This window comes from Ostrea edulis, chromosome 5 (genome assembly GCF_947568905.1).
Source record: "Ostrea edulis chromosome 5, xbOstEdul1.1, whole genome shotgun sequence".
Lineage (NCBI taxonomy): Eukaryota > Metazoa > Mollusca > Bivalvia > Ostreida > Ostreidae > Ostrea > Ostrea edulis.
Window position 1 is genome coordinate 20764546 of NC_079168.1, and position 19130 is coordinate 20783675.

Below are 19130 nucleotides of genomic sequence, written 5' to 3' on the forward strand. Positions count from 1 at the left end.
ACTACACAGTCAATACAGATATATACCCTGTAAACTATACTACACAGTCAATACAGATATATACCCTGTAAACTATACTACACAGTCAATAATATACTACACAGCCAATACAGATATATACCCTGTAAAATATACTACACAGTCAATACAGATATATACCCTGTAAACTATACTACACAGTCAATACAGATATATACCCTGTAAAATATACTACACAGTCAATACAGATATATACCCTGTAAAATATACTACACAGTCAATACAGATATATACTCTGTAAAATATACTACACAGTCAATACAGATATATACCCTGTAAAATATACTACACAGTCAATAATATACTACACAGTCAATAATATACTACACAGTCAATACAGATATATACCCTGTAAAATATACTACACAGTCAATACAGATATATACCCTGTAAAATATACTACACAGTCAATATAGATATATACCCTGTAAACTATACTACACAGTCAATAATATACTACACAGTCAATACAGATATATACTCTGTAAAATATACTACACAGTCAATACAGATATATACCCTGTAAAATATACTACACAGCCAATACAGATATATACCCTGTAAAATATACTACACAGTCAATAATATACTACACAGTCAATACAGATATATACCCTGTAAAATAAACTACACAGTCAATACAGATATATACTCTGTAAAATATACTACACAGTCAATACAGATATATACCCTGTAAAATATACTACACAGTCAATAATATACCACACAGTCAATAATATACTACACAGTCAATACAGATATATACTCTGTAAACTATACTACACGGTCAATACAGATATATACCCTGTAAAATATACTACACAGTCAATAATATACTACACAGTCAATAATATACTACACAGTCAATACAGATATATACCCTGTAAAATATACTACACAGTCAATACAGATATATACCCTGTAAAATATACTACACAGTCAATACAGATATATACCCTGTAAGATATACTACACAGTCAATACAGATATATACCCTGTAAAATATACTACACAGTCAATACAGATATATACCCTGTAAACTATACTACACAGTCAATACAGATATATACCCTGTAAAATATACTACACAGTCAATAATATACTACACAGTCAATACAGATATATACTCTGTAAAATATACTACACAGTCAATACAGATATATACCCTGTAAAATATACTACACAGCCAATACAGATATATACCCTGTAAAATATACTACACAGTCAATAATATACTACACAGTCAATACAGATATATACCCTGTAAAATATACTACACAGTCAATAATATACTACACAGTCAATACAGATATATACCCTGTAAAATATACTACACGGTCAATACAGATATATACCCTGTAAAATATACTACACAGTCAATAATATACTACACAGTCAATAATATACTACACAGTCAATACAGATATATACCCTGTAAAATATACTACACAGTCAATACAGATATATACCCTGTAAAATATACTACACAGTCAATACAGATATATACCCTGTAAAATATACTACACAGTCAATAATATACTACACAGTCAATAATATACTACACAGTCAATACAGATATATACCCTGTAAAATAAGCTACACAGTCAATACAGATATATACCCTGTAAAATACACTACACAGTCAATACAGATATATACCCTGTAAACTATACTACACAGTCAATACAGATATATACTCTGTAAAATATACTACACAGTCAATACAGATATATACCCTCTAAAATATACTACACAGTCAATACAGATATATACTCTGTAAAATAAACTACACAGTCAATACAGATATATACCCTGTAAACTATACTACACAGTCAATACAGATATATACCCTGTAAACTATACTACACAGTCAATAATATACTACACAGCCAATACAGATATATACCCTGTAAAATATACTACACAGTCAATACAGATATATACCCTGTAAACTATACTACACAGTCAATACAGATATATACCCTGTAAAATATACTACACAGTCAATACAGATATATACTCTGTAAAATATACTACACAGTCAATACAGATATATACCCTGTAAAATATACTACACAGTCAATAATATACTACACAGTCAATAATATACTACACAGTCAATACAGATATATACCCTGTAAAATATACTACACAGTCAATACAGATATATACCCTGTAAAATATACTACACAGTCAATATAGATATATACCCTGTAAACTATACTACACAGTCAATAATATACTACACAGTCAATACAGATATATACTCTGTAAAATATACTACACAGTCAATACAGATATATACCCTGTAAAATATACTACACAGCCAATACAGATATATACCCTGTAAAATATACTACACAGTCAATAATATACTACACAGTCAATAATATACTACACAGTCAATACAGATATATACCCTGTAAAATATACTACACAGTCAATAATATACTACACAGTCAATACAGATATATACCCTGTAAACTATACTACACGGTCAATACAGATATATACCCTGTAAAATATACTACACAGTCAATAATATACTACACAGTCAATAATATACTACACAGTCAATACAGATATATACCCTGTAAAATATACTACACAGTCAATACAGATATATACCCTGTAAAATATACTACACAGTCAATACAGATATATACCCTGTAAAATATACTACACAGTCAATAATATACTACACAGTCAATAATATACTACACAGTCAATACAGATATATACCCTGTAAAATAAACTACACAGTCAATACAGATATATACCCTGTAAAATATACTACACAGTCAATACAGATATATACCCTGTAAACTATACTACACAGTCAATACAGATATATACTCTGTAAAATATACTACACAGTCAATACAGATATATACCCTCTAAAATATACTACACAGTCAATACAGATATATACTCTGTAAAATAAACTACACAGTCAATACAGATATATACCCTGTAAACTATACTACACAGTCAATACAGATATATACCCTGTAAACTATACTACACAGTCAATAATATACTACACAGCCAATACAGATATATACCCTGTAAAATATACTACACAGTCAATACAGATATATACCCTGTAAACTATACTACACAGTCAATACAGATATATACCCTGTAAAATATACTACACAGTCAATACAGATATATACCCTGTAAAATATACTACACAGTCAATACAGATATATACTCTGTAAAATATACTACACAGTCAATACAGATATATACCCTGTAAAATATACTACACAGTCAATAATATACTACACAGTCAATAATATACTACACAGTCAATACAGATATATACCCTGTAAAATATACTACACAGTCAATACAGATATATACCCTGTAAAATATACTACACAGTCAATATAGATATATACCCTGTAAACTATACTACACAGTCAATAATATACTACACAGTCAATACAGATATATACTCTGTAAAATATACTACACAGTCAATACAGATATATACCCTGTAAAATATACTACACAGCCAATACAGATATATACCCTGTAAAATATACTACACAGTCAATATTATACTACACAGTCAATACAGATATATACCCTGTAAAATAAACTACACAGTCAATACAGATATATACTCTGTAAAATATACTACACAGTCAATACAGATATATACCCTGTAAAATATACTACACAGTCAATAATATACTACACAGTCAATAATATACTACACAGTCAATACAGATATATACTCTGTAAACTATACTACACGGTCAATACAGATATATACCCTGTAAACTATACTACACAGTCAATAATATACTACACAGTCAATAATATACTACACAGTCAATACAGATATATACCCTGTAAAATATACTACACAGTCAATACAGATATATACCCTGTAAAATATACTACACAGTCAATACAGATATATACCCTGTAAGATATACTACACAGTCAATACAGATATATACCCTGTAAAATATACTACACAGTCAATATAGATATATACCCTGTAAACTATACTACACAGTCAATACAGATATATACCCTGTAAAATATACTACACAGTCAATAATATACTACACAGTCAATACAGATATATACTCTGTAAAATATACTACACAGTCAATACAGATATATACCCTGTAAAATATACTACACAGCCAATACAGATATATACCCTGTAAAATATACTACACAGTCAATAATATACTACACAGTCAATACAGATATATACCCTGTAAAATATACTACACAGTCAATAATATACTACACAGTCAATACAGATATATACCCTGTAAACTATACTACACGGTCAATACAGATATATACCCTGTAAAATATACTACACAGTCAATAATATACTACACAGTCAATAATATACTACACAGTCAATACAGATATATACCCTGTAAAATATACTACACAGTCAATACAGATATATACCCTGTAAAATATACTACACAGTCAATACAGATATATACCCTGTAAAATATACTACACAGTCAATAATATACTACACAGTCAATAATATACTACACAGTCAATACAGATATATACCCTGTAAAATAAACTACACAGTCAATACAGATATATACCCTGTAAAATATACTACACAGTCAATAATATACTACACAGTCAATAATATACTACACAGTCAATACAGATATATACCCTGTAAACTATACTACACAGTCAATACAGATATATACTCTGTAAAATATACTACACAGTCAATACAGATATATACCCTCTAAAATATACTACACAGTCAATACAGATATATACTCTGTAAAATAAACTACACAGTCAATACAGATATATACCCTGTAAACTATACTACACAGTCAATACAGATATATACCCTGTAAACTATACTACACAGTCAATAATATACTACACAGCCAATACAGATATATACCCTGTAAAATATACTACACAGTCAATACAGATATATACCCTGTAAAATATACTACACAGTCAATACAGATATATACCCTGTAAGATATACTACACAGTCAATACAGATATATACCCTGTAAAATATACTACACAGTCAATATAGATATATACCCTGTAAACTATACTACACAGTCAATACAGATATATACCCTGTAAAATATACTACACAGTCAATAATATACTACACAGTCAATACAGATATATACTCTGTAAAATATACTACACAGTCAATACAGATATATACCTTGTAAAATATACTACACAGCCAATACAGATATATACCCTGTAAAATATACTACACAGTCAATAATATACTACACAGTCAATACAGATATATACTCTGTAAAATAAACTACACAGTCAATACAGATATATACCCTGTAAACTATACTACACAGTCAATACAGATATATACCCTGTAAACTATACTACACAGTCAATAATATACTACACAGCCAATACAGATATATACCCTGTAAAATATACTACACAGTCAATACAGATATATACCCTGTAAACTATACTACACAGTCAATACAGATATATACCCTGTAAAATATACTACACAGTCAATACAGATATATACTCTGTAAAATATACTACACAGTCAATACAGATATATACCCTGTAAAATATACTACACAGTCAATAATATACTACACAGTCAATAATATACTACACAGTCAATACAGATATATACCCTGTAAAATATACTACACAGTCAATACAGATATATACCCTGTAAAATATACTACACAGTCAATATAGATATATACCCTGTAAACTATACTACACAGTCAATAATATACTACACAGTCAATACAGATATATACTCTGTAAAATATACTACACAGTCAATACAGATATATACCCTGTAAAATATACTACACAGCCAATACAGATATATACCCTGTAAAATATACTACACAGTCAATAATATACTACACAGTCAATAATATACTACACAGTCAATACAGATATATACCCTGTAAAATATACTACACAGTCAATAATATACTACACAGTCAATACAGATATATACCCTGTAAACTATACTACACGGTCAATACAGATATATACCCTGTAAAATATACTACACAGTCAATAATATACTACACAGTCAATAATATACTACACAGTCAATACAGATATATACCCTGTAAAATATACTACACAGTCAATACAGATATATACCCTGTAAAATATACTACACAGTCAATACAGATATATACCCTGTAAAATATACTACACAGTCAATAATATACTACACAGTCAATAATATACTACACAGTCAATACAGATATATACCCTGTAAAATAAACTACACAGTCAATACAGATATATACCCTGTAAAATATACTACACAGTCAATACAGATATATACCCTGTAAACTATACTACACAGTCAATACAGATATATACTCTGTAAAATATACTACACAGTCAATACAGATATATACCCTCTAAAATATACTACACAGTCAATACAGATATATACTCTGTAAAATAAACTACACAGTCAATACAGATATATACCCTGTAAACTATACTACACAGTCAATACAGATATATACCCTGTAAACTATACTACACAGTCAATAATATACTACACAGCCAATACAGATATATACCCTGTAAAATATACTACACAGTCAATACAGATATATACCCTGTAAACTATACTACACAGTCAATACAGATATATACCCTGTAAAATATACTACACAGTCAATACAGATATATACCCTGTAAAATATACTACACAGTCAATACAGATATATACTCTGTAAAATATACTACACAGTCAATACAGATATATACCCTGTAAAATATACTACACAGTCAATAATATACTACACAGTCAATAATATACTACACAGTCAATACAGATATATACCCTGTAAAATATACTACACAGTCAATACAGATATATACCCTGTAAAATATACTACACAGTCAATATAGATATATACCCTGTAAACTATACTACACAGTCAATAATATACTACACAGTCAATACAGATATATACTCTGTAAAATATACTACACAGTCAATACAGATATATACCCTGTAAAATATACTACACAGCCAATACAGATATATACCCTGTAAAATATACTACACAGTCAATATTATACTACACAGTCAATACAGATATATACCCTGTAAAATAAACTACACAGTCAATACAGATATATACTCTGTAAAATATACTACACAGTCAATACAGATATATACCCTGTAAAATATACTACACAGTCAATAATATACTACACAGTCAATAATATACTACACAGTCAATACAGATATATACTCTGTAAACTATACTACACGGTCAATACAGATATATACCCTGTAAACTATACTACACAGTCAATAATATACTACACAGTCAATAATATACTACACAGTCAATACAGATATATACCCTGTAAAATAAACTACACAGTCAATACAGATATATACCCTGTAAAATATACTACACAGTCAATACAGATATATACCCTGTAAAATATACTACACAGTCAATACAGATATATACCCTGTAAGATATACTACACAGTCAATACAGATATATACCCTGTAAAATATACTACACAGTCAATATAGATATATACCCTGTAAACTATACTACACAGTCAATACAGATATATACCCTGTAAAATATACTACACAGTCAATAATATACTACACAGTCAATACAGATATATACTCTGTAAAATATACTACACAGTCAATACAGATATATACCCTGTAAAATATACTACACAGCCAATACAGATATATACCCTGTAAAATATACTACACAGTCAATAATATACTACACAGTCAATACAGATATATACCCTGTAAAATATACTACACAGTCAATAATATACTACACAGTCAATACAGATATATACCCTGTAAACTATACTACACGGTCAATACAGATATATACCCTGTAAAATATACTACACAGTCAATAATATACTACACAGTCAATAATATACTACACAGTCAATACAGATATATACCCTGTAAAATATACTACACAGTCAATACAGATATATACCCTGTAAAATATACTACACAGTCAATACAGATATATACCCTGTAAAATATACTACACAGTCAATAATATACTACACAGTCAATAATATACTACACAGTCAATACAGATATATACCCTGTAAAATAAACTACACAGTCAATACAGATATATACCCTGTAAAATATACTACACAGTCAATAATATACTACACAGTCAATAATATACTACACAGTCAATACAGATATATACCCTGTAAACTATACTACACAGTCAATACAGATATATACTCTGTAAAATATACTACACAGTCAATACAGATATATACCCTCTAAAATATACTACACAGTCAATACAGATATATACTCTGTAAAATAAACTACACAGTCAATACAGATATATACCCTGTAAACTATACTACACAGTCAATACAGATATATACCCTGTAAACTATACTACACAGTCAATAATATACTACACAGCCAATACAGATATATACCCTGTAAAATATACTACACAGTCAATACAGATATATACCCTGTAAAATATACTACACAGTCAATACAGATATATACCCTGTAAGATATACTACACAGTCAATACAGATATATACCCTGTAAAATATACTACACAGTCAATATAGATATATACCCTGTAAACTATACTACACAGTCAATACAGATATATACCCTGTAAAATATACTACACAGTCAATAATATACTACACAGTCAATACAGATATATACTCTGTAAAATATACTACACAGTCAATACAGATATATACCTTGTAAAATATACTACACAGCCAATACAGATATATACCCTGTAAAATATACTACACAGTCAATAATATACTACACAGTCAATACAGATATATACCCTGTAAAATATACTACACAGTCAATAATATACTACACAGTCAATACAGATATATACCCTGTAAACTATACTACACGGTCAATACAGATATATATACCCTGTAAAATATACTACACAGTCAATAATATACTACACAGTCAATAATATACTACACAGTCAATACAGATATATACCCTGTAAAATATACTACACAGTCAATACAGATATATACCCTGTAAAATATACTACACAGTCAATACAGATATATACCCTGTAAAATATACTACACAGTCAATAATATATTACACAGTCAATAATATACTACACAGTCAATACAGATATATACCCTGTAAAATAAACTACACAGTCAATACAGATATATACCCTGTAAAATATACTACACAGTCAATACAGATATATACCCTGTAAACTATACTACACAGTCAATACAGATATATACTCTGTAAAATATACTACACAGTCAATACAGATATATACCCTCTAAAATATACTACACAGTCAATACAGATATATACTCTGTAAAATAAACTACACAGTCAATACAGATATATACCCTTTAAACTATACTACACAGTCAATACAGATATATACCCTGTAAACTATACTACACAGTCAATAATATACTACACAGCCAATACAGATATATACCCTGTAAAATATACTACACAGTCAATACAGATATATACCCTGTAAACTATACTACACAGTCAATACAGATATATACCCTGTAAAATATACTACACAGTCAATACAGATATATACCCTGTAAAATATACTACACAGTCAATACAGATATATACTCTGTAAAATATACTACACAGTCAATACAGATATATACCCTGTAAAATATACTACACAGTCAATATAGATATATACCCTGTAAACTATACTACACAGTCAATAATATACTACACAGTCAATACAGATATATACTCTGTAAAATATACTACACAGTCAATACAGATATATACCCTGTAAAATATACTACACAGCCAATACAGATATATACCCTGTAAAATATACTACACAGTCAATAATATACTACACAGTCAATACAGATATATACCCTGTAAAATAAACTACACAGTCAATACAGATATATACTCTGTAAAATATACTACACAGTCAATACAGATATATACCCTGTAAAATATACTACACAGTCAATAATATACTACACAGTCAATAATATACTACACAGTCAATACAGATATATACTCTGTAAACTATACTACACGGTCAATACAGATATATACCCTGTAAACTATACTACACAGTCAATAATATACTACACAGTCAATAATATACTACACAGTCAATACAGATATATACCCTGTAAAATAAACTACACAGTCAATACAGATATATACCCTGTAAAATATACTACACAGTCAATACAGATATATACCCTGTAAAATATACTACACAGTCAATACAGATATATACCCTGTAAAATAAACTACACAGTCAATACAGATATATACCCTGTAAAATATACTACACAGTCAATACAGATATATACCCTGTAAACTATACTACACAGTCAATATAGATATATACCCTGTAAAATATACTACACAGTCAATACAGATATATACCCTGTAAACTATACTACACAGTCAATACAGATATATACCCTGGAAACTATACTACACAGTCAATACAGATATATACTCTGTAAAATATACTACACAGTCAATACAGATATATACCCTGTAAAATATACTACACAGTCAATACAGATATATACTCTGTAAAATAAACTACACAGTCAATACAGATATATACCCTGTAAACTATACTACACAGTCAATACAGATATATACCCTGTAAAATATACTACACAGTCAATAATATACTACACAGTCAATAATATACTACACAGTCAATACAGATATATACCCTGTAAAATAAACTACACAGTCAATACAGATATATACCCTGTAAAATATACTACACAGTCAATAATATACTACACAGTCAATACAGATATATACCCTGTAAACTATACTACACAGTCAATACAGTATATACCCTGTAAAATATACTACACAGTCAATACAGATATATACCCTGTAAAATATACTACACAGTCAATACAGATATATACCCTGTAAACTATACTACACAGTCAATACAGATATATACTCTGTAAAATATACTACACAGTCAATAATATACTACACAGTCAATACAGATATATACCCTGTAAACTATACTACACAGTCAATACAGTATATACCCTGTAAAATATACTACACAGTCAATAATATACTACACAGTCAATAATATACTACACAGTCAATAATATACTACACAGTCAATACAGATATATACCCTGTAAACTATACTACACAGTCAATACAGATATATACTCTGTAAAATATACTACACAGTCAATACAGATATATACTCTGTAAAATATACTACACAGTCAATAATATACTACACAGTCAATAATATACTACACAGTCAATAATATACTACACAGTCAATACAGATATATACCCTGTAAACTATACTACACAGTCAATACAGATATATACCCTGTAAACTATACTACATAGTCAATACAGATATATACTCTGTAAAATATACTACACAGTCAATAATATACTACACAGTCAATACAGATATATACCCTGTAAAATATACTACACAGTCAATACAGATATATACCCTGTAAAATAAACTACACAGTCAATAATATACTACACAGTCAATACAGATATATACCCTGTAAAATATACTACATAGTCAATACAGATATATACCCTGTAAAATAAACTACACAGTCAATAATATACTACACAGTCAATACAGATATATACCCTGTAAAATATACTACACAGTCAATACAGATATATACCCTGTAAACTATACTACACAGTCAATACAGTATATACCCTGTAAACTATACTACACAGTCAATACAGATATATACCCTGTAAACTATACTACACAGTCAATACAGATATATACCCTGTAAACTATACTACACAGTCAATACAGATATATACCCTGTAAAATATACTACACAGTCAATACAGATATATACTCTGTAAAATATACTACACAGTCAATACAGATATATACCCTGTAAAATATACTACACAGTCAATACAGTATATACCCTGTAAAATATACTACACAGTCAATAATATACTACACAGTCAATACAGATATATACCCTGTAATGTAAGCTATGAGAAATTAACTACTAGAATTGTTTTTCGTTGTTACATTAATCAGAATAGATGTATAAATAATCAAACACCGGAAAAAACAAATATCTTGCCTCTGATTGTTCACTGTAAAAGTGTATAAAGTTGCTTTTTCTTTGAAAATAATCATGAAAAAATTGAAAAATTAGTTTTGTTCATTCACGCACATAGTATTTTAACTTGCTTTCAAAAGAAGAAGAAAAACGACAGACACTGATACGAAAAAACCTGAGACATTGTAGATTATTATTTTGTGTTAGTGTCATAGCAAATAGTTGTCAAACGAAAAAATATTATAAGATTAGTTACATATAATTCAATCAGTAATACACAAAAAGTGTCATATACAAACCTTTCATTGGTGAACATATCCTTGCATGCGCGGATCTTGTCGGGGGGAGGGGGGTCGAGGGGGGTCCGGACCCCCCACCCCCCTGGAATTTGCAAAGATAAAAAAAATTTACAATATAACGATTTATAAGAAAAATGAGCTATATCACGGGTTCGATTTTGTGAAAAGGTTCGAACCCCCAACCCCCCCGGGAAAAAATTCTGGATCCGCGCCTGCCTTGTCCCCTATGACTCTTGATATAGATAAGAGATTGTATGCCTAAATCAATTGTAATAAACCATTTTGTGTCGTGGTATGGTCCGCTTTCAGTATTTCAGATGCCCTCGCGGACGACTTGAGGTTCCGTGTAGGGGATGTGTCAGTTCTCTAATAAAATCAAGGCGAGCAATGTCACATTGATCTCGTCTGTTTTGGGGAGGGTTTTAGTCAGAGGACTATAGGTATTGTCCCAGCATTCTGGCTTCAAAAAACATTCTTAATATAAAACCAATATACCGTCTGTGTCTGTTTAAGTAAGTGTTTTAAAACCTCAAAATTTATCAGTTTTAAACTTTTAATGTATTTATATAAACAATCTTACTAGATTGGAATATTTTTTTTTTAAATATAATGCGCCCATTTCATCGATTCTATGGCATGTCAAACGTTGCAATATTTGATCTTTTCCATTTGTATTGTATAATTTTCCATTTGTATTCTATATTTTCCATTTGCATTGTATAATTTTTCATTTGCATTGTATAATTTCCATTTGTATTGTATAATTTTCCATTTGTATTCTATATTTTCCATTTGTATTGTATAATTTTCCATTTGTATTCTATATTTTCCATTTGTATTATATCTTTTTTTCGTTTGCATTGTATAATTTCCATTTGCATTGCAAAATCTTTCAGTTATATTGCATCCGAGGGATTGTTTATTTTGATTTGTTACGAAGGATTTCATTAGTTTAGGTCCCACTTATATTTAGCCGTCACCAGGTGACGTACCACAAATAGACTTACTATGCTACATGTATGGGCACAGTGGCGTAACATTGGGGGTACTTTAACGTGTCAACGCCTGTCGATATTTACGTCTAAGGTTTGATGCAGCCATGACACGAGTAGAACTCGAACATGCAACTTCACAGTTATGAACCAAAGGGCATATCACTGAACCACCGCGATCGGTTTCATATAGGACTAGTTGAACATACATGTAGCCAGCAATGAGGAATCTTGCGCCGGGAGACACCCCCCCCCCCTCCCCTCCCTTCACAAATGATATTTTATATACAGATGTCGAAAAAAGCATGCATGTACGTTTTATTTTGTCAGAACGCACTTGTCCAGGGGACTTCCAGGGGCGGATCCAGGAATTGCGGTTACGGGGGCGCCATTTTATGAGGCACGGGGTCTGGGGGCTGCCTCAAGTGGGTAGGGGTCCAGGGGGCGAAGTCCCCGGAAGCTCCTGGATTTTACAGATTTCATAGGGCTTGAAATATGTCATTTTTAATCAAGTGAAATTAGTAAAATGACGCAAATTTTAAGGGTTTCTGGAAAAATTAAGTTCTCTCAATAAAGTACTTCAAGAAATCAAAAGACTTTGTCATTTATTTCTCTGGGAATGGAAGAAATCATTTTATTGTTTGATACATTTTTCTAAACAAGATACCAAGATTTACCTTAAATTTAGAAATTTTGAGGGGGGGGGGGGCGCCGGCTGCGCCCCCCTTAAATCCGCCACTGACTTCGCCCTCCAACTGCAACTCCCCTCCCCCAAGGCTTTGCACTGGATTCACTAGGGATCTTAAGATAGTCCCCAGACATCCAGCAGTTTACTGCATCCTTTCGTTCAGAATTATGTAGATCAGCCAGTGGTTAAATAGGAGACTAGTTTGAATATGCTGATCACATTAGACGCATAAAAGCGATCAATTAATGGGGTGGGGGGGTTACGCCATTACACTTAGCAAATACGGTACATTCCTGCGAAACGTGGCTCCTGAACTTTACCTCTTCAACATCTCGCGCATTACAAAATTCGATAAACGATAACTTAAGATTAATCCATTGAATAGTTGTAACAAACCAAACTCGAGGTTAACAATTGGTGGGGACCCAAGGGCTGAATTAAGTCCCCCGAATCTACTGAATTCTGACTTCATAAAAATGTGCATGCTTTTCTGGACAGTTCTATTTTTCAAAAAAATGATCGGGGGGGGGGGGGGGGTCGACATTACTAGAGCTAGCTAAGTATTTTTAAAAATAACTAGTCCAGGACCTGGTCGTGGTAGTTCAGTAATATATCGCTTGGTTTGTGGGCGAGAGGTCGTGAGTTCGAGAACCGTTACCTTTTCTGGACAGTTCTATTTTTCAAAAAAATGATCAGGGGGGGGGGGGGGGGTCGCCATTACTAGAGCTAGCTAAGTATTTTTAAAAATAACTAGTCCAGGACCTGGTCGTGGTAGTTCAGTAATATATCGCTTGGTTTGTGGGCGAGAGGTCGTGAGTTCGAGAACCGTTACTGTTATTGCCGCATCAAAGCTTTAGAGACACAAACACAGTGATTGCTCCTTTGCCAAACACTCGGCATTTAAAAGACCTTAAAAACAGATATTCCGTATCGCTGCACAGGCGTTGGCACGATAAAGAACCGTCATTGCTACGGCCTGTCATCGTCAGTTACCCACGGATGCTTCTATTCGAGCGTGAGTGGACTCAAAACCGTGGTTAGCGACGATGCGGCCCTGTGTGCTAAGCACGTCTACAGTACAGATGTGGTACATCAGTGACGTTAACTAATGAAATCCTTCGTAACAAATCAAAATAAACATTCCCTGGATACAATACAAATGAAAAATTATACAATGCAAATGGAAAATATAGAATACAAATGGAAAATTATACAATACAAATGGAAACTATACAATGCAAATGTAAAATTATACAATACAAATGGAAAATATAGAATGCAAATGGAAAATTATACAATACAAATGGAAATTATACAATGCAAATGTAAAATTATACAATGCAAATGGAAAATATAGAATACAAATGGAAAATTATACAATACAAATGGAAAAGATCAAATATTGCAACGTTTGACATGCCATACGATTCAATCTATCCATAGCGATTACAAACTATCTGGATACTTGTAGCATTTATTACGTCATGAAGTTTGACAATAAGTTACTGAGGCAACTGTAGTACCATAGTTACCATGGAAACCTCACGTGATGCGTTCTGGGTTATTATATGTTACTATTTATGCCACGTAACTAGAACACATCTTAAGAAAAAAACAAAACCACATCTGTCCTATCAATGTTCAATGAACCGTGTAATCCCCTCCCTAACGTGAATAATGAGGCATGCTATTTCCCGAGACAAACAACAGAGAGAAAGGCCTATGTTGGCACCATAAACAAAAACCATATTTATCAAGGCATTCGCACAGGTTATATTATGTCATGTGTTGGCCGGAATATGAATTATATCCTGCATTATAGTCCCTTACATTGACATAAGATTAGGAGATGGTCTGTTGTAACCCGTTTTTCTTAAATATTTGATAGAAATACAGCTCAAAACGAAAAATATCTCTTTCAAGATTTGCTTTTAATGCAGTCCTGTGATTCCAAGACCTGTCACATTCAAGTACCGTGTAAACTCCTTGAACCCAAATGAATTGTCTTTCTTATGCATATAAATTATATTCAATCAAACAGTTGCCATAGGCTATCACAAAATAAACAAAATGCAAAAAATACAATGCTCTACAAATCTACAGCTGAACATGACATGCTAACAGTCCAGCTGTTGAAAGCCAGAAGTGTAAACTGTTTTAAGTATGTTAAAACCTGGGTATGAAAGTAATAAATAATTTTATCTTTTTTATTTATGGCGAATTTCAAAATCTATGGAGAGAAGTGGGAGTCTTATCAATGAACCAGATTTAGATGACACTACAAAAAATTTGATCTTTTTACACGTAAATTTAGCCTTTTCTAACTTGCCATCATGATGGTTACACTAGGCGCGATTGGACCTCCATAACAAATACGCTAAAATAATCTAATCTAACCCACTCGTAGACTAGTATTTTCATAATATCTCTTTCAGTATAAATTTTGTGAGCTATTTGCGCTTTCAAATGAGGGTAAATTTCATACATATATATCATAATAAAGGGTTTGATATCTTAAACCGTTTAAACATTTTACATTGTTATTATCCCTCAAGTTGAATGAAAATAGCTATCTATAACCGAGATGTAGAGCTTTCAATAGTGTCATTTTGGATGAAAAATAATATTTTGCTTGTAAATAAAAAAAAAACCTCTTCTTCCAAATATAGACACACCTTTTGTCATTTACGTTAAAAGGACATTTTCAATCAGACATGGCGTCTCGTGGACCAGCTGTATCCTAACAACAAGCTCCCTCAGCAAACTCAGGAACATACTGCACTCCTTGCTTATCCAGAAACTGACTTAACATCGGTTTTACAAGTTTATAATTTAGTATGTGATGTCAAAAGGAATCGCCAAAAATAACACATTGCATGTATGATAGAAAACCAACACGCAGTTTAATACCGCAGCAAAATATGCTAGTACTAGTAATACCAATGAAATGATCTGTATTGCAATATATTTTTGTTTCAAAATATACCGGAAGAAATAGAGTATTTATTTATCTAGATAATCAAATAAAATTATGGTTAGCGAAGTAAAACGTATATATGACCTGTATAATCTTTCTACCAAATGAATACATTCAGTAGCTTTCCAAATGCAAGTAGTAAACTGTCTCTTAATGAAAAATAAGTATTCAGATGGCTAAGTACACAACGAAAACTTCGTTAAGTATTTTACATGTAGTCTTCCCCATGGCAACAAATAGGGGCACGAATGTGTGATACTTTTGACTAATTAAATCAAAGGTTGGTTAGACGAGTACGGCGCACTACTTCTGATTGGAGCGTTCCGTTCTCCATTTGAGTACGAGGTACGGGAGTGCTGTTCATTAGCATGAATTCGCTTTCCCTGGATTTGCGGGTGTGGTAGACGCTTTATAAGGAGCTGGTTTAATGATTTTACACAGAGAGGATTTTGCCCTTTTTCATTTCAGACCATAACAAAAACAGTAAGTATATTTTTCCTTAAATTCTTCATAAAGACGACGCAAACTCTACAAAAACAGTAAGTATATTTTTCCTTAAATTCTTCATAAAGACGACGCAAACTCTAGTTTAAACATCTATATACATTATTAGTTATATGGATCTTTGGCAGGGTTTATGGATTCACAGTCCCTGTCCAAGTTTATATTTTCCCGAGCCGTTAGCCGAGGGAGAATATAAACTTTGATAGGGAATCATATATCCTGCCAAGAATCCATATAACGAATACGATCTACTGCAGAGCGATCAATTTATTTATTTTTTTTAAAAAGAGTTTATTTCAAGAAGTGGTTAAGTTTACATAGCCATCGAAGCCATTTTGTATCCCATCTATTCACTCATATTTCCGGCTTGTCGTCCAATCAAATGCTAAGATTTTTCTCTACAGTAGCCGGGCATGTTCATTTATTTCTATCAGACGCGGTAAACAGGTGTCAATATCTGATAACTACAAAATTCACCTCAAAATTTAATTTTCGAGGGGGGGGGGGGGTAGAGTAAAAATAAAGACTTGAAATGTGCTAAATAAAAAATCAAACGTGATGATATGAAAAATGCTCATATGTCAAACAGCAATAATAGGAAAAATAGTTTTGTTTACTACGAAATGGGAGACAGGGGTGGAAGGAATAAGCATCATGAAAAATGAATTTGTTTAGAAGAATAAGCACTGTGTTGGTTGTATGATTCAATGAACTTCGTCTAAAACGCATCATGTCATTCCACAGTGAAGGCTGCCGTTGCTTTACTTGCTGCTCTGGGCTTCGTTGCCTGTGTATCCGCTGGGTCTTACGGAGGCGTAGGTGTACGAACAGCACCAGCGTATAATTATATGCAATACCAAGCGAGACCAATGTATTACGCCATGCGGCAACCTATGTATTACGGAGTACAACAAGGCGGTGGATCCGGGTCTGGAAACCTCTTAGGCGGATCTGGAAACATGTTTGGTGCTGGAGGTTATGGAGGCGGAGGATCTGATATGGGATCCGTTCTCCCTATTCTTCTCGTTTGTAAGTACATTTTTCCAAATTCAGTTGGGAGAGGGGGAGATACCACTTTCTCCCAACCCCAACCCCCTCCCTTTGAAATTTTTCCGCATTCATCCCCGGTTCTTTCAGCATTCAGCAACTGAATTGTGGTTATTTTTTGTAGTCCTAATGTTGGCCATCTTTGCTCCACTTCTGATTGGATCCCTGGCGTCCAGTAATGAAGCTCTCTTTGAGAGTCTTGACAGCTAGTAAATAGGTTTGTGTACCATGTTTTATAAACTAATAATCCAAGGCAATCAGTTTTCATTTCAGTTCCATTGACTTTAATAGATTTATATTTATTCACTTGCAATAACAGATTTGATCTAATTAGAACTTTTTTAATTTTCAGAGACAGTGAATAGGATTAAAGGGATTTTTTGTGGACTGCCTGTAACATAGTTTCAATAAATCAATGAATTTAGAAA

General features: G+C 31.9%; 1 protein-coding gene across 2 annotated transcripts in view; it reads left to right on the top strand.

Annotated features, from left to right (window-relative positions):
• LOC125650807 (uncharacterized) overlaps nt 1-19130 on the top strand; it is a 28071-nt gene extending 8941 nt beyond the window's left edge. Inside the window, exons 2-5 of one of the 2 annotated variants that reach the window (XM_048879328.2) lie at nt 17432-17634; nt 18400-18684; nt 18827-18919; nt 19055-19130. In XM_048879328.2, coding sequence (XP_048735285.1) covers nt 17634; nt 18400-18684; nt 18827-18912 — 372 coding nt within the window. In that variant the 5' untranslated portion in view covers nt 17432-17633 and the 3' untranslated portion in view covers nt 18913-18919; nt 19055-19130. Of the gene's footprint in view, nt 1-17431; nt 17691-18399; nt 18685-18826; nt 18920-19054 lie in introns of those variants that run through there. The other variant, XM_048879329.2, reaches the window with a different exon arrangement.